The 18,950-nt window shown below is 38.2% G+C and overlaps 1 protein-coding gene and 1 non-coding gene across 2 annotated transcripts; both read left to right on the forward strand.

Annotated features, from left to right (window-relative positions):
- Window positions 1-621: 621 nt before the first annotated feature.
- Window positions 622-2,017, forward strand: RPS20 (ribosomal protein S20). Its single transcript, XM_004768802.1, has 4 exons — window positions 622-813; window positions 1,020-1,119; window positions 1,419-1,492; window positions 1,799-2,017. The coding sequence occupies exons 1-4, from the start codon at window positions 811-813 to the stop codon at window positions 1,979-1,981; spliced, it is 360 nt and encodes a 119-aa protein (XP_004768859.1). The 5' UTR covers window positions 622-810; the 3' UTR covers window positions 1,982-2,017.
- Window positions 1,285-1,351, forward strand: LOC123390923. The gene has a single exon (XR_006605510.1). It is a non-coding gene; the product is annotated as a small nucleolar RNA U54 (small nucleolar RNA).
- Window positions 2,018-18,950: the final 16,933 nt, after the last annotated feature.

An 18,950-nucleotide genomic window follows, 5' to 3' on the forward strand; every position in this document is an offset into this window, starting at 1 on the left:
AAAAAAAAAAAAAAAGAATTCGGGAGACGGTCTAGGTCTCCAGGGTAGGCCTCCGGATGCACAGGATAATCCCGGCAGCCAGGCATTTTTGCCCTCAATTTCCTCCCACGGAAAGAACCCAAGTTCGTTCTAGAAACGGATTAGATGGATCTGCCGCTCTGGGAAGCCAGAAGGCGAAATATCCCGAAAATGTGTTTCAGGCTATGAAAAAGGTGTGAAACAACACGACCAGGTGGTCAGTCCTTTTCCCCAGTATCTACGTGAGTTAAACTCAGAGTAAGTTACCCACCTGCTCATAGAAAGAGTGCTTCGGTTTGTATAGGAAGCAACATGTGCAGTGTTAAAAACTACACGAGTCTTTGCAGAGGCCAGGGGTAGGTGCATCAGGAAGAGGAGTTTCTCGGGTTTTAGGTCAGAGTCTCCCTGTCATCTCTCGCAGGTGGCCAGAGGACCTTGGTAACTGCAGGGGCGGGGACGCCGCCTCCGGGGCTCTAAGTCCTCCCAGCCGAAAGGGGGCACCCACAGCCACGCCTTTCCCGCCAACTCCACGAGTGCTCCAGCCCCGACTCGCGCGGCCGCCTCTGGAGCCCTCAGGACAATTCCTCTTCCGGGGCAGCGCGGAGGCGCGTGCGGGACCCGGATGCAGACGGGAGAGCAGCTATATAAGCGCCACGCAGGCCTTACGGCTTTCTCTTTGAGGAAGACGCGGTCGCAGGTTCGGCGGTCCTTTGGTGGCCCTGCTTCTGCTCCTGACTCACCGCTGTTCGCTCTCACCGAGGAACAAGTCGGTCAGGAAGCCGCGCCGCAGCCATGGTGAGGCGGGAACCGGCACCGCGCGGTTGGGGACGCGGAGGGACACGGTCCCTTCTGGGGACTGATTCCGGGATGGGAGGAAGCGGTGGGAATACGATCCTCACTTACTCTGTGGAGGAGGTTGTGAGATGGGAAGGAGCCTGGGAAGTCCCTTAAAGTCGTTTCCAGGCTTTTAAAGGAATCTGTTTCCGTTTGTGTAATGATAGGCTTTTAAAGACACCGGGAAGACACCCGTGGAACCGGAGGTGGCGATTCACCGAATTAGAATAACTCTCACCAGCCGCAACGTAAAATCTTTGGAAAAGGGTCAGTATGGTATTTTCATGGTGAGACCTTTGGGCAAAAAGTAGAATGAATTTGTTTTTGTTGCTGTACAGGATTGATTCAGGAGTCAAGTGACAAGTTTCTTAACTTAGAAAAGGCAAAGAAGGGTCTATCCTTATCTGTTAACTGTGTTTTTTAAATCCTTGTTGGCGATGAGGAGACAACTACTGTGTTGAACGATGATGACAGTTTTATACGCTATTCTGAGCCAGCATCAGCTAAAATTACTAACGCTTTGACTCTTTTGAAAGAACTGAAAAGATGCTTTTATTTCTCTGTAGTATGTGCTGATTTGATCAGGGGCGCCAAGGAAAAGAATCTGAAAGTGAAAGGACCAGTTCGGATGCCTACCAAGGTGAAGTAAATCAGGGGAGAGGGGGGAACACGACTAAAGAAAAATTGTTGGTAAAATTTGGTTCATGTCCAGTGCCCAGTTTTCACAGCTTTGCTGCTCGTTTTCTTGGGTGGGGTAAGGTGCTTTTATAAGGGCATTGTCTTGGCTGAGGAAAACTAATTTGCGGTCATAAATTGATGGTGATTTCGGTAAAAAGGAATGATGCTCTGGGAAGTATTTACAAATGAAATAAGCAGTGGTTTTGTAGGTGTCCTAGGGATAAGCATAAAACCATAAATGCTTGGTTTCCTTTGTCTTTTGTTGCAGACTCTGAGAATCACTACAAGAAAAACTCCTTGTGGTGAAGGCTCTAAGACTTGGGATCGGTTTCAAATGAGGATCCACAAGCGGCTCATTGATTTGCACAGTCCTTCTGAGATTGTTAAGCAGATTACATCCATCAGTATTGAGCCAGGAGTTGAGGTTGAAGTCACCATTGCAGATGCTTAAATCAACCTTTTTAATAAATTGATAATCTGTTGTTAAGGCTTGTTGACTTTTTTCCTAAATACCAACGTATTTTAGGAGTACAGAGTTGTACTAAAAAATCCTTGTCCACGTTTTGAGTACTCAAAATTAGGTTAATATTCTAGGGATGGGTGGTCTATCCTGTTTTCATTGTATCTCTTAAGAGGCCACTAAAGCAGTCGGTGCTTGACATCACCTGAAAACTAAGTTGTATTAATTAAATACATGGAGACCTTAGCATTGATGAATGTATGCAATGTGGTGGTTCATAACTGGCTGCATATTAGAGCTTTTCCAAGACATTTGGGTTTTAATTCCAAAAATTCTAATTTTAAGTAGATACAGGGTGCTTTTGTGGGCAGGTAACTAACATGGGAAATACTAAGTTCTGCCAACTAATACACCCTTTCTCTTAACATTATTACACTAGAGTAAACTCAGCAAATTGTTAAATATTTTGGAAATATTGACCTTTATATTAAGCAGTTTTGCAGAGAAGTGGTTTAATTTTAGATTAACAGATCAAAAAAAGACCCAGTATTTAGGTTATATTTATAGAACTGTATATACAGGCCTTGGAGTTTCTTTTAATGTGGAGCTATACTAATGTGTAGTTTATATATAAACATTTAATAGATGTATGTTAAGAGAAAAGCGTGTCATTAGTAGAGCAAATTTATTTAGGCGGACCCCTATGACACCGTAATGGATAACATTGTTTAGCTATTAGACTCTATGCCTTTTTTTTATTTTTAAAAATTTAGAGAGCAAGACTGCTTGGGGGGCAGGGTAGTGGGAGAATCCCAAGCAGACCCCACTGAATGTGGAGTCTTACAGGGCTTAATATCACAACCCCAAGATCTTGACCTGAGGAAAATCAAGAGTCAGATGTTCAATTGCCTGAGTCACCTAGGCAGTCCACTGTTTATACTTTATTTTCTTAAATGCTGTTCTTGTGCAAATCTGGAAACTGGCTGAGGTTTGGCTTGCCTGATGACTGGAGCATTATTAGTAGCACAGATGAAATTTAACATCCTCTTGATGTCCCATAGAAGTATTGAAATGTTTGCTTTTTAGGTTGTATAATCCTCTGGATATCCTCAATAGGCCTAATTCTCTACTAGAGAAAATTTTGTAGAAATACTTAACAAGAAAATTTCTGCAAATTACAAAGTTGACCAGAAAAAGTCATTGTGACTAGAATTACAGTCATGAAACATGCCTTTTTCCTGGGTTTGGACTTAGATCTTCACTTCTCTGTGAACTATGTTGTCCACTATCCTCAGTTACCATGTGTATTTAAACTTTGGCTGAGATTGCTCTGTACATCCACTAGACAGCCTGCACCTCACGCAGCTCAAACCTGACATGTTTAAGATGAAAATCCTCTTCCCTCCTGCAAACTTGTTTTCTTTCTCAATCCATGGTCCACCACACAGCCACGGGGGTCACTCAAACATTGATTCCACGTCTATCTCTTCCAGTATCCAAGTCCTCTTGATTCTACTTGTTTTAGACTTCAAAAAATAATTCAGACATCAGTGATTTGAGTGGGACTGAATCTGGAAAGAACTATGCCAAGTTGATAAGCTCAAAATCCCAGGTATTTTTTTTTTTTTTACTAATTATAATTTAACGAACCAATTAGCTTGGGAAACTAAAAAGATTTTACTGTAACTGCTGAATAAACACTGCCATAGGCATAGTACTTGAGAAATTCCACAATATGAGTCTAGTTAAGGTAAGCATATAGATAAGCTGTATGAGGTAAGCAGTGATCCATTCTTAGAAGCTAGTGTTTTTGGTATACATATGAAAGAATTATTAATCAGAAGCCAGGTAATGAGCTACTAGCCTGTTTTCCAGTTTTCTAAGCTGAAGAGAGCTGTTCAGGTAGTGTTAAAATCGTTTTAAAACAAGTACCTGGTATGTGGCCCCCACATAGAAGTACTTAGAAGCTTGTTTTGATGATCCAAATGTACTCCAACACAGAAATCTGGAATACACTCAGTACCCAGAGAACTGGTTGAGAAAATGCCAGTCCTGTGAAAAAAAGGCCACTTAGGACTAAAGAATAGGGAAAGGGGTGCCTCAGTAGATCAGAAGATGTTGAACGGTTCTGTGGCCTTAATAACACTTGTGAATTTTAGCTGATATGTGCCAAAGTAATATATCAGCAATTGTAATTTTCCCCTTCAGATTGTTGGGGTTGTATTTAAACTATAGGTAATACTTAGAGCTTGTAATAAACCCGAAATATAACACTTAAAATATTAAAACTACTATTATCTTTGATTCTTCAAACATTTAAAAACTACTTGGAAACAAAAGCCCTGCAGGATCTTGGGATACATAGAAACCAACTAAAGGTAGGTTAAATAGTGCTAATGGTGCCAACGATTCAGAGTTAGAGGCCAGCTTGTATGGATTAGCGATGTAAAGAAATACTGAAAGTGGGAGGTCTCCAGTCCTCTCCATGTCTGTGCCATTTGCTGATCCCATTTCCTTACCTGACCGGGATACCAAAGTGCAAATGTGCAAGCGCTAGATACAGAGCGAACAGGCAAGAGAAGTAAAAATTCATGGCCATGCTGTCAGATCTGCTCAAAAGGTTATTTGGGTATGTGAGCTTGATACAATACTTCTTTGGGCCTCAGTTCTGTGTAAAATACTTAAAAGTATCTGAGTATATATGCGTGTCCTTTGTCTGTCTCTGGGACATACTCCTACCAAACCAAGACTGGCTTGCTAAGGGCATAGGTTTCTCACACCAGGACCTCAATTCCCACAGGGTGGGGCACACTGCTGGCCAGTGGTATTAGGTCAAATGACATTTGCAGAAGTATACATGAATCCTTGGGGGCATGGCCTTTACGTGTCCTTCACCCAAAAAGTGACCATGTAGGTCTAACTATGGCTGGAGAAACTGGCAAAGCCAAAGTTTTATCTTTTGAAAGTAAGATGAATTATTTCCTTCATCCTAGGAATAGTATATTTCACTTTTATAGCAAGTTAAACTCAGAGAAGTGAATCCTTCCATATATTTTGTTTGGTAAACTTTTTCTTTACATAGAACCCAACCTAAGAAATAGTTAACATTGTATTATTTGAAACTTCATATACATAAAAGTAATTGTAGTCTTCCTTTAGCTATATAAAATTTGTATCTTTTTAAATATAATTGAGAATATTCAACATTCTGTAAATTATTTTTATCATTAATTATGTATCTGGGAGATATTTTTATATTTGCACATACTTCATTTCTTTCAGGGAATTTTACATTATATGGATGCGCCTGAATTTAACCAGAATTTATTTAGTAATTAGTTAATTTCAAGAATGAATCATTTATTTAAGAACATTTACTATATGCAGCTCTTATTCTAGGGTAGTTAGAAGAGAGTTCAGTCATAGAATACCAATTTTCAATTTTAAGATACTAAAATTGCTGCCTTATATATTTCTGCCCATTTATATTCCTACCAGTAATGAAAGTGCAATAACATCTATCTGATAATAAATATTTTATCCCTACCCTCCATTTGTTTATTTTCTCTTTCTGGTGCTCCTATCGGTTGGATGACCTGGAGGCCCTGTATGTCTCTCAGCTTTCTTTCACATGCTCTTTTAGTCTTTTTTCATTATCAAATGTGGGATATTTCCTTGAATTTCTCATCTAGCACTTTTATTGTTAGTTTTTCATTTTGATACCCTTTTCTATTTCCAGAAAATTTCAAACATACATAGTTGTAGAAGGAATGGTATAATGAACCCACTCAACTTTAAGTTGATGTCAAACTGATGCCAGTTGACCCAATTTTCACCCTCTCCCCCAAGCAACCTTCAGATTATTTTGAAGTTAATCCCAGACATCATAATATTTCATATACAAATTTTTCAGTGTCTAAATTGAAAAGATAGGACTCTGATTTTTTTTTCAGTTTAGTAGTGTTAAATATGTTCACATTGCTGTGCAACAGATCTCCAGAAATTTTCCATCTTGTTTAATAAAATCTATATCCATTGAACAACTCCTCATTCTCCCCTCCCCCCCAGCCCTTGGCAACCACCATTCTAGTTTGTTCCTAAACCTTGACAACTTTAGGTACCTCATATAAGTGGAGTCATAGAGTATTTCTTTTTGTGACTGACTGGCTTATTTCATTCAACATGTCCTTACGCTTCATCCTCGTCCCATATAAGATTTCTTTCTTCTTGAAGTCTGAATAATATTTCATGTATATGCCACATTTATTCATTCTTTATTCATTTATCCCTCCATGAACATTTGAGTGACTTCTACCTCTTGACTATTGTGAACAATACTGCAGTGAACCACAGGAGTACTACTATCTTTCAAGACCCAACTTTCAAATTCTTTTAGGTAAACACTAAGAAGTAGGATTGCTGGATCATATGGTATAACTGTATTTTTAATTTTTTGACTTTTCCATAGTGGCAGCACCATTTTACATTCCCACAAGGATTGGTTTTTTTGTTTGTTTTTATTTTTTATTTTTTTAGACATCCTAATGGATGTGAGGCAGTATTACATTGTGTTTTGATTTGCATTTCTCTAATGATTAGTGAAGTTGAGCATCTTTTCTTAGATTTGTTAGCCATTTCTGTGTCTTTTTTTGGAGAAATATCTGTACAAGTTCTTTGCCCGTGTTTTCGTCAGGTTATTTTGTTCTTGTTGGGCAGTAGGAGTTCTTTCTATATTCTGAATATTTAACTCATTATTAGATATGTAATTTGCAAATATTTTCTCCCATTCTGTAGGTTGCTTTTTCACTGTTGATTGTTTCCTTTAATGCGCAGGCTTTTTAAAGTTTGATATAGTCCCATTTGTCTATTTTTGCTTTTGTTTCCTATGCTTTTGGTGTCCTATCCAAGAAATCATTGCCAAATCCTATGCCATGAAGATTTTCATTGGTGTTTTCTTCTGGGATTTTTGTTTTTTAGGCATTAGTTTAAGTCTGATCAATTTTGAGTTAGTTTTTTTAAAAGATTTAAGGAAATTTTTGTATATGTCTTCATTCTTTTGCATTTGATATCTAGTTTTCCCACCACCGTTTGTTAAGGAGGCTCTCCTTTCCCCCACTGAAGAGTCTTGGCACCCTGATTGAAAACCATTTGACCCAATGTGTGAGGGTCGAAGCATCTTTGCATTCCAGGAAAAAATCCCACTTTGTCATAGTGTATAATTCTTTTCATGTCCTGATGAACTTGGTTGGCTAGTATTTTGCTGAGGATTTTTGCATCAGTATTTATCAAGGATATTGGTCTATAGTTTTCTTTTTTTATTGAGGTATAATTGACCTTTAACTTGTTAAATGTGTTTCAGGTGTACCAGGTAATGATTCAATTTTGTATAGAGTCTGTAGTTTTCTTAACGGTGTTTTTGGCTTTGGTATTGGGATGATTCTGTCCTCACAGAAGGAGTCTGGAAGTGTTCACTTCTCCAGTTTTTTAGAGGAATTTAAGAAGGATTGGTGTTAATTCTTTAAATGTTTGGTAACATTCCCCAGTGAAGCAGTCTGATTCTGGGGTTTTGTTTGTTGGCAGATTTTTTATTACAGATTCAATCTCCTTACTAGTCTGTTCAAATATTTTATTTCTTCATGATTCAGTCTTAGCAGGTTGTATATTTCTAGGAATTGATCCATTTCTTATAGTTTATTCAATTTGTTGGCATATAAGTGTTAGTAGTATTCTCTTATAATCCTTTTCATTTCTGTGGGATTAGTTGTAATGTCCCATATTTCAATTCTAATTTTAGTTATTGAAGTAGTCTTTTTTTTCAAGTGATCTAGCTCAGGGTATTTCAATTTTGTTGATCATTTCAACCATCCAACTCTTAGTTTTGTGGGTTTTTTTTTTTTTCTGTTCTCTATTTTGTTTATGCTCTGATCTTTAGTATTATTTTCCTCATGCTAACTTTGAGTTTCTTCTTCTTTCTCTAGTTGATATAAAATTAGGATACTGATATGAGACTTTCTTATTTCTTAATGTAAGCATTTACACCTATAATATTCCCTGTGGTACTGCATTCACTTCATCTCATAACTTTTGGCTTACCGTTTTTCCATTCTCCTTTGTCTCACAATAGTTTGTAATTTCCCCTGTGAATTCCTCGACCAAAGAATTTGGCCAAATTGGTTTTTCTGAATTCCAGAAAGTTGTTGAACTCACAAGTCTGTTTCCATTTTCTATTTTGTTATTTATTTATTCCTTGGTTTTCCTCTATGATAATTTTAGTGAGGTCTCTAGGCAGAGTTGAAGCAACTCTCTTTGCTCAGTCTGCAATCCTGGCTGAAAGTTAACTGATTCTTAAACTTTCTTGAGCATCTATTTTATATAGATAACCCATCTAGGATAGTTCTCGTTAAAAAGAAAGAATAGCATTGTGCCGAAGGGTAGGGGCTCCTGAACCAGATCATCTGGGTTCCAAATTTGGCTGTGCTCTTTTCTAACTGAGATTTTGAGTATGTTACTTACACTCTTGTATCTTAATTTTCTCATCAGTCAAATGAGAATAAAAATAATAAATGCCTCAGAGAGTTATTGGAAGGTGAAATGAGTTAATATTTTTAATGTGCTTAGGTCAGTGCTTGGCATAACTATTTTAATATTTGGAAATTAATAAATTTGAATTTCAGAAAATGAAATGTATCTGAAAATGTGGCCCCTTGAATTTGTCTCACTCATATCTGCTGCAGAGTACCCTGAATACCATTGCATTAAAAAAATTTTTTTTTCTGCCTAGGAATCTACTAAAATTCATGGTGACCACTTTCACAGTTAAGTGGATAGTTAATACAAAGCAAATATATAAGTTTAAATGACTGTGTGTATGCCTGACAAGATACACAGACATCATAGTCACAAGTGAAATAAATTCGTAGAAAGTCCAACTCTTGCCTCAGAGGCAAGAGGAACAACTTGGCAAAAGAAACACTCAAGGAAACAGATTCCAAACATTTGTTTCCTTTTATTTTTACTAATTATTGCATTCTCACAGCAAAGCTTGAGGAGAGTAAGAACTCTACCTAGTTAAAGCCCAACCAAAAGATCATAATAAATAGTGAAAAATATAGTTCTACAACATTGCAGTATTTTTTAGAAAGAACTTTTGACATTGTTTTCCTATAAGCATTTTGACAGGTGTTTTTAATCATATAATATTCATTATTTGTTCACTTAAAATTTAGCACATTGTACATTATCAAGTCTCAAGTGTTTTCATTTCTTCAAGAGTCAACACCGTGAGCTTAAGTGTTTTCCAAAGGCAAATTCCATTAAACTTTGCTTTAAAATGAGGGAAGACCCACAAGAGCAGAAAGTATTTTTGTCTCTTAAAACTGAGAAAGAAATAAACCAGCACACTAAAACCAGTAAGCCTGATTTATCACTATTCAGTCAATAGCTGCCATAATGCCAGAAAATGAGGTGGACATATGATTCCTCTTTTTGTTTTTCTTTTGAAATAATCTCAAACCTACATAAAAGCTACAAGAACAGTACAAAGACCATTTTGTCAACCATTTGGGTAAAAGTCAACAGGACACTCCATCACCCCCAAACACTTCAATGTATTATTTCCCACACAAAACCGCATTCTCCAACACAATCATAATACACCCATCAAAATTAGGATACATTAGTTCCATCTAATCCTCATATCTCATTCAAATTTTGTCAGTTGTCCTAGTTTTACAAGGATCCAGAAGAGAATCAGGCACCCCCTTGAGTTAACAGGTCTGGTTAGTCTCATTTAGACCACGACAGTTCCTTGGTGTTCCCTTGACCTTCATGACCTTGATGTTTCTGAAAGTTACAGGTGCTGAAATTTGGATACCTTACTTACCCAACTCAGGATGCAGCACCACATGCAGAGCTGACTCTACTGAGGACCTCCCACTTGGGCTGGATGCCCTAAGTTGTGCCACTGTTGCCACTGCCACCACAGTGACATTACCTCATCCTGCTTAGACTTCAACACCCTTGCACTGGGGCCCCCACCCATGCAGGCACCCCTCTCACTCTACTGAGGCACTAGTACCCTGCACTTGGATGTCCCACCACAGATACCCACTTCACCCTGTTCAGGCACTGATACCCTGCAATGGGAGCATTGCAGCTCCCAACCCCCTGCGTGGGTGGTCTCACACAAAGGCTGAATTGCTCAGGGAGTGAGGGATAATGGGGAAAAAAAGACGACAGCTTTAGACAGTGTTAAGAAACGTTTTAGTATCTGTCTAAACATGAATTGTAGCAGACAAAAATCTGAACCAGTTGATGAGCTAAAGTCATTTTACTAAGCAGAAATCACAAATTTTAAACAAAAATCTTTTAGTTTATATCAAGAATCCCAAAGGATTGTTTTGGTATATTAACATGGATGGTTACATTTGACTACAATTATTGTAAAAACATGCAAAGAGAATTCACTCAGCCTTAAACATTTTACGTGTATACACAAAAACTGATATTCAATCTACTTTGCTCAAACTAAAAATGAAATCAATAAAAATTACTACATAAAACATTTAAATTAGTATGATATAAAATTTGGTTTATTGTTTTATAGTGACATGTTAGTGTTCTCTAGAGAAACAGAACCAATAACATATATATGTGAAATTTATTGAAATATATGAAATTTACTGTAAGGAATTGGCTCATATTATTATGAATGCCGAGAAGTCCCAAGATCTGCTGTGTGAGTCAGCAAGCACAGACCCAGGAGAGCCAATGGTTTAGTTCTAGTCTCAGTCCAAAGGCCTGAGAACCAGGAGATTCTATGGTATTAGTTCCAGTCTGTAGGCCAACAGGTTCGAAAATAGGCCAGGAAGAGGCTCAAGTCTGAAGGCAGGAAGAAGACAATGTCACTGCTCAAAAGCAGTCAAGAGGGAGGACATCCTTCTTACTCCCAGGAAGGACAGCATTTTTGTTCTATTTGGGCATTCCACTGTTTGGATGAGGCCCACATATATTGGGGTGAGGGGCAATCTGTTTTACTCAGTGTACTGATTTAAATGTTAATCTCATTCAAAAACAGCCTTGTAGGAGCTCCTGGGAGGCTCAGTGGGTTAAAGCCTCTGCTCAGGTCATGATCTCAGGGTCCTGGGATCAAGCCCTGCATTGGGCTCTCTGCTCAGCGGGGACCCTGCTTCCCCATCTCTCTCTGCCTGCCTCTCTGTCTACTTGTGATCTCTCTGTCAAATAAATAAATAAGTAAATAAATAATAAATAAAATCTTAAAAAAAAAAAAAAAAGCCTTGTAGAAGCACCCAGAATAATATTAAGCCAAATATCTGAGCCCCTCATGGTCTAGTCAAGTTGACATATGAAATTAGCCATCGCAGGGACACCTGGTTGTTTCATTCTGACTCTTGATTTCAGTTCAGTCCCAGTCTCAGGGTTGTGAGATCAAAATTAACCATTAGAAATGGCAACCTGAATGTTCCTACTGGAAGCCCTCTTTCCTACAGGAAACTGCTAGTCCATGCTAGTCCAAATGTCCAATTACCTTATCACTTCTTTTTTTCTCTTGCACCTATAACATAAAAATTTAACATCTTAACTGCTTATAAGTATGCAGCTCAGTATGTCAAATATATGCACATTGTGGTGAAGCAGAGCTCCAGAATTGTCATTTTGCAAAACTGAAATTCTACACTCCTTAAACAACTCCCCTTCCCCCTGCCCCTAACCTCTTGATCACCATGCTACTTTCTGTTTCTCAGAGTATAACAATGTCACATATCTCACAGTAGTGGAATCATAATACTATTTGTCATTTTGTGACTGGCTTATGTCACTTAACAGAATGTCCTCAAGGTCCACCCATGTTGTAGTATTTGACAGGATTTTCTTTCTTGTTAAGACTGGGTAATATTCCACTGCATACATACCACATTTTCTTTATCTGTTTATCTATTAATGGACATTTAGGTTGTTTCCACCTCTTGGCTATGAACATGCATGTTCAAAACCCTACTTTCAATTCTTTGGGGTCAATTTCCAGAAGTGGGATTGCTAGATTGTGTGGTCTATCATCACTTCTTACCCAGGCTATTGCAAGAGCCTCCCTACTTTCCCTTTGCCCCAGGCTCATTCTGTTTTTTTTTTTTTTCCATAAGTGCTAAAACTATCTTTCAAATATTTAAATCAGGTCATGTCATTTTTTTCTGTTTAAATTTCTCCAACAGAGACACCTAGTTTCTGCTTAGAATGTACAGAACTAGAAGAAGTGCCACTCCCAATCTTACAACAATAACAAAGAAAAAACCTCAAGTTCATGGCTTTTATTGAACTCACCAAGCTGCTGAGGTCTTAATGCAACCAGTTATCTAAGGAGAGACAGGCATTTTCTGGGAGAGACTAGATGCAAGCATTTGCTTATCTGGGGGAAGACACAGCTGCTAAGAAGAGTCAAATATTTTTTAATCTTTTGTTATTTATCAGTTTCAGAAAAACCTCCTTTAGGGAATATTACATTCCAAAAAATAATTTTACAGATAATTAAAATGTAATGCTTGAGTTATTTTTTAAGGTTTTATTTATTTATTTGACAGAGAGAGACAGCCAGAAAGGGAACACAAGGAAGGGAAGTGGAAGAGGAAGAAGCAGGCTTTTTTCCTTCCCGATGGAGGGCTGGATCCCAGGACCCTGGGATCATGACCTGAGCCAAAGGCAGATGCTTAACGACTGAGCCACCCAGGCACCCCTAATGCTTGAATTTCTAAAGCTTTTCTTTTATCCATTTACAATGAAACCTTTCTAAAATATGCTCTACTTTACCCCGCTTTAATAAATAGAGTATACATACCATTATCGGTCTTTTTTTAGGCTAGAGGATCACTCTGAAACCCAGGTGTTACCCTGTGCTAGAAGACCATCATGTTCTCAAGGACCATCACATCAGGAGAGGCTCTTGAGTTCATTTAAAGAGATGCTCTTCTAACTGATCTGTTCCTTCGGAAAAGTCCTTCAAGGCTGTCCTTTCCAGTGGCATAATGCCTACTGGAAAACCTTCTCTTTGGAAAGAGCAAGGCAAATGTCCAATTACCTTAGCTCTCAGATGAAAGCTACCAGTAGACCCAGTAGGAATGGAGTGGACTGGAATCTATCTAGGTCCCTGGTCAATCTTATACCCATATGATTGAACTCATCTGCCCTTTCAAGACTTTGAGAACATATCTGAGGAGTGACATGCCCACTAAACTCAAGAGAGTGTGCAAGCCTATCCAGATCTAGTTATAATGCTTTACTAGAATTCACACTTGAGTGATAATGCTCCCCACACAGTGTCCTTCACCTTCCTTTTCTTCACTGGTATATCATGGACATCATTTTAGGCATTTTATTTTTGTGTTTATGGAACTACGCTAATCTTTTTAATGATTACGTAGGATTCTGCTGTGTAGCTATACCACAATTTACTTATCTGGCATCCCTTTGATAGATACTTAGATCTTTTTATTCTAGTTTTGTTGCTGTTGTTGTTGTTGTGAACAATGCAGCACTGTATATTTTTGTACTTTTGACTTTGCATAATGTGCCATAGTGCCTTTTTGCTCATTCCCCTCTTACACAGGACATTCTTATCATCTTTGGGCATTTTCCAGAATGAAAGGTGAAAACTGTATCTTGTACGTTTGCTTTTTATTTATTCCCTTAAAGATTTCCATATATTTATGGAGTATTTTTATTTGTTTTTCCATGAAATATACATTTCCATTTGCCTCAGTAAGTATATATTTACAGTCTTAAGTGTTATAAAAGTGAGAAGCCCAGAGTGCTAAGGGCTACAGCCCCTACCCGCCAGTGGATATGTAATTTGATCCTACTCTAGAACAAATTACTCATGTCTCTATTTTCATTCCTCAATTTTTTTTTTTAAGATTTATTTGAGAGAGAGTGCATAGGCAAATAAGTGGGGCAGGGAAAGGGGAGAGGTAGAGAGAATCTCAAGTGCAGAACCTGAAGACAGGGCCCCATCTTACATCCCCAAGATCATGACCTGAGCTGAAATCAAGAGTTGGATGCTCAACCATCTGAGCCACTCAGGTGCCCCCCTTTTCAATTATTTTTTGCAGGATCAGTTAAGGGTAGCTAGAAATCTGATAGAAAAGTCATTGCCAAAAAAGTAATGAGGCACCGATGCACTGAGTAAATGTGTATTAATATCCAAGGTGACATTTCTGGATATACTGGGAAAAGAGGAAATTAGGAGATAAAAATTTCTATAACATGACATCAACTTAAGTATGAGCCTACTTAAGGAAATATTCATAGTGATTGCCTATTTCTGTTTTCTTTTTTTAAGGCAAACAATGCTTTCTTGTACACTTTCATCATTATCTATAGAAAAATAATTTTATGTCCTACACTGAAAACTTATAAAACTTTGAAAAGGTTGTGATTTTTAAATGTGAACTTCGAAGTTTTATTCTTAAAGTAATCTTTCTGCAAGTTTTTGGCAGTTGTACTATTTCTTTTAATATTTTACTTGATTCTTTGAGAGTATATTAAGAATGTGGTTCCATATGCAGAAGACAGTCAAGCTCTATGATGAAGGCAATGCTCAGTAGATCATGTTTTTCTGCGAATTTCAATATTGTTTTGATAAAATCATGGTTTCGATTCAAGGAGTATTTGTTTTATTATCTGCACAGCTCTAAGCTAGATGTTTCACCTAACTCACTTGGGAGTTTGCCAAGGACCCACTACCAATGTGAAATATAAGTAGGAATATATTACATTGAGGGCCTGGAGGTGGGGCCAAGGAGCTGCCAAGGAAGAGGAATTAAACAGGAAAAAGAGTGTTCTAGGTAGAAGGACCAGCTCATAGGTGAGAAAGAGCCTGGCATATGAAAGGGTCTGAGAGAAGTTGAGAGTAGATGAAATATCTAGCCAGGGATTCATGTGAGAAGAGAGATAGGGCTGGAGAGGTAAGACAGGTCAGGTCATGCAGGGGCTTTATTCTATGCTAAGGACTATGGACTATCTTCAGAGAAAGAAGAGAGCATAAGAGGGTTCTGGTCAGGGAAGTAAGATGATGAGATACCATATAAAAATGGATTGGAGGGGAGGAAGAAGCCCAAAGACTGGAAGACCATTTCAAGAGCCCAGATAAGACATGATTGCAACTTTAACTAAAATAGTGGAAATTGGAATGGAGAGAGTTCTATCACTGTGAGAAGTTTTCAGAAGGTAGAATCTACCACATTTGTAAATAGGGTGAACAGGAGGAAGAAGGTAAGTGAAGAGCAATGTGGAGTCTCCAGCATCAGAGAGCTGATAGAGCATTTACAAAGAATACTAGAGAAGACTTGGAGGGCTGAACTGACAGGCTTGAGGCGGCCATGTGACATCCATGTGCAGATACTGGGTAGACAGCTAGATAAAGTGGATTGGAAGATTAATAGAGAAATCTAGAGTGGAGATCAGACATGGGAGCATCAGCGCAAAGATAACTGCAGTCATAGAAACAGATAAGATAGCCCAGGGCATGTGTCAAGTGAGATAAGGTGGGCTGGATGGAACCCTGGAGATGGCAAATCCTGATCAAGAAAACCAAGGGACTGTGGAATAAGGGAAGCCAAGGAAACTGTAAGAATGAGGGAGATACCAACTGGGTCAAATAAGATACAAGTCAAATAAGATGAGTCCATTCGATTTAGCAGAAACTTACACAACAATAGCTTCAAAAAGCTAGTGGAAATGGGAGGGAGGTTGGGGGTGGAGGATGAGAAGTGGGAGGAGGGTGAGACAATAGGTGGCAGAGCACACACAAAAAATAGTTCTGGAAAGTCTGAATGTAATGGAGATAAAGGTCTAGAGGCCAGCAGCATGTGGTTGAGCAGGCTTTGTGTTCTTCAGGTGAAATTAGGTGTGTTTAAAGACCAATGGGAAGAGAGACAAGAGTTGAACACATGAGAGAAAGGGGTGGCAAGTGAAGGAGAAAGTGGTAAAGGATGAAATCATCATGGGAGCGGGCAATGGTGGGGTTCACGAGAAGGTGGGAGGGATGGAATCCAGAGACAGAGGGATTAGCTTGAGAAGAGGAGGGGCACCTTACCCTTTTCTATTGTAAGCAGAAGGAAAGAGGTAAGGACAAGGCCTATTGGCTGCTAAGGGCATTTGTTCAGTACCTGAAGTTCAGTAATTGCTCGTATGTCAATTCCTAGTGTCTCTGGGAATAACAGAAAGAGTCATGAGCACATAAGAAGGAAACTGTGGAATCTAAGACTTGAAGAGAGTGAGGAAAGTATGAGAAAGCTTTAAGGAGACCAGGAGAGAGAGAGAGAGCCTATCAGAAAAGAAGAATTTGGACTTGGTAAGGCTGATTTTGTAATGGCACCAATTCAAGCCATTTTATTACTTTTTCTGTAGTTGCATTCTCAAGATTTAGAAATGGGGAAAGCAAATGGTTGTGTTGATCCAGGATTAGGGTTTTCCAGAACACAACAATGGTGGGAGATATGACAAGAGACTGGAGAATATTATCAAGAATATTACCAATAGTAAAAACACCCCCAAAAATTCCATTAAAAAATAAGCCAAGAACTTAAATAGACATTTTTCCAAAGAATATATATAAATGATCAGCAGATATATGAAAAGATACTCAACATCCTTAATCATCTGGGAAATGTAAGTTAAAACCACAGTAAGATTTTATCTCATATCTGTTAGGATAGCTAATGATCAAAAATATCAAAGACACCAGTGTTGGTGAGAGTGTGGAGAATTGATACCTTCATGCACTATTGGTGGGAATGCAAACAGGGAAAGCCACTATGAAAAACAGTATGGAAGCATCTCAAAAACTTAAAAATAGGATTACCATATGATCCAGCAATCCCACTTCTTGATATTTATCTAAAGGAATTGAAATCAGGATCTCAAAGAGATATTGGTACTTATATGTTCATTGCAACACTGCTTGTAGTAGCCAAGATGAAGAAACATCCTAAATGTTTTTGATGATGAGTGAATGGATTTTTTAAAATGCAGTATATGTACACACAATGGAATATTATTCAGCCTTAAAAAAGAAGGAAATCCTGGGATATGTGACAACATAGATGAATCTTGAGGACGCTGTGCTGAGTGAAGTAAGCCAGTCACAGGATAAATACTGTATGATTTCACTTATCCTACACAGCCAAACTTGTTAACAGACACATGAAAAAGTGTTCAAGTTCATTAATCATCAGGGAAATGTAAATCAAAACTACAATGAGCTATCACCTCACACCTGTCAGAATGGCAAAAATCAAAAATACAAGGAACAAACAAATGTTTACAAGGATGTGGAGAAAAAGGAACCCTTGTGCAGTGTTGGTGGGAAAAGGAACTGGAGCAATCACTGTGAAAAACAGTATGGAGTTTCCTCAAAAGGTCAAAAAATGGAGCCACCTTATGATCCAGCACTCACGCTACTGGATATTTACCTAAAAAATCTACAGGAATACTAATTCAAAGGGATACCTGCACCCCTTTGTTTAAGCAGCATTATTTATAATAGGCAAGAAATGGAAGCAGCCCATTAACAACTGGATAAAGAAGATGCAGTATATAAATAATGGAATATTATTTAGCCATAAAAAGCATAAAATCTTGGCATTTACAAGGATATGGATGGAGTTAGAGAATATAATGCTAAGTAAAATAAGTCAGAGAAAGACAACATATGATTTAACTATGTGGAATTTAAGAAACAAAACAAATCAGCAAGGGAAAATAAAGAGAGAGAAAGACAAACCAAGCAACAGAATCCTAACTGTTGGAGAACAAACTGATGGTTACCAGAGGGGAGGAGGTGGGTGGGGGGGGTGAATATGTGATGGGGATTAAAGAGGGAGCTTGTGATGAGCACTGGTGATGTCTGGAAGTGGTGAATCACTATATTGTACACGTGAAACTAATATAACACCATCTTTTTTGTTTGTTTGTTCTTTAAAGATTTTATTTATTTATTTGACAGACCACAAGTAGGCAGAGGCAGGCAGAGGCAGGCAGAGAGAGGAAGGGAAGCAGTCTCCCTGCCGAGCAGAAAGCCCGATGTGGGGCTCGATCCCAGGACTCTGAGATCATGACCTGAGCTGAAGGCAGAGGCTTTAACCCACTGAGCCACCCAGGCGCCCCCACCATATGTTAACTATATTGGAATTAAAATAAAAACTTTAAAAAATTTTAAAAAGGGAAATGCAAATCAAAACCACATAAACTATCACCTAACACCTGTTAGAATGGCTGTTATCAAAAAGACAAGAAATAACAAGTGTTGGCAAGGTTGTTAGAGCAAAGGAATCCTCATACACTGTTGATGGGAATGTAAATTGGTGTAGCTATTATTCAAAAAATTAAAAAATAGAACTACCATATTACCCAGCAGTTCCACTTCTGGGTATTTATCCAAAGAGTGCAAAAACATTGAGCTGGAAATATGTGCACACCCCCTCGTTCACTGCAGCATTATCTACAATAGTCAAGACATGGGAACAGCGTAAATTTCCACTGATGGATGAAAGGATAAAGAAAATTATATATATATATATATATACACAATATGTACATTATATATATAAAATAAAATAAAAGCCATATATATATATATTCCACAATTGAATATTATTCATCCATTAAAAAGAATGAAATCTTGGCATTTGGGATAAAATGGACAGAACTTGAGGGCATTATGCTAAGTGAAATAAGTCAGACAGAGAAAGATAAATACCATATGATCTTATTTATATGTGAACATAAGAAACAAAGAAGCAATCAAAATCAAAAACCAAATCCACAGATACTGAGAATAGATTGGTGGTTGCCAGAGGCAGGGGTAGGGGGTGGGCAAAATGGATGAAGTGGTCAAAAGGTACAAACTTCCAGCTATAAAATAAACAAGTCCTGTGGATGCCATGAGCAG

This window comes from Mustela putorius, unplaced genomic scaffold, assembly GCF_011764305.1.
Source record: "Mustela putorius furo isolate JIRA1106 unplaced genomic scaffold, ASM1176430v1.1 tig00000151_pilon_pilon_pilon, whole genome shotgun sequence".
In the NCBI taxonomy this organism is placed as follows: Eukaryota; Metazoa; Chordata; class Mammalia; order Carnivora; family Mustelidae; genus Mustela; species Mustela putorius.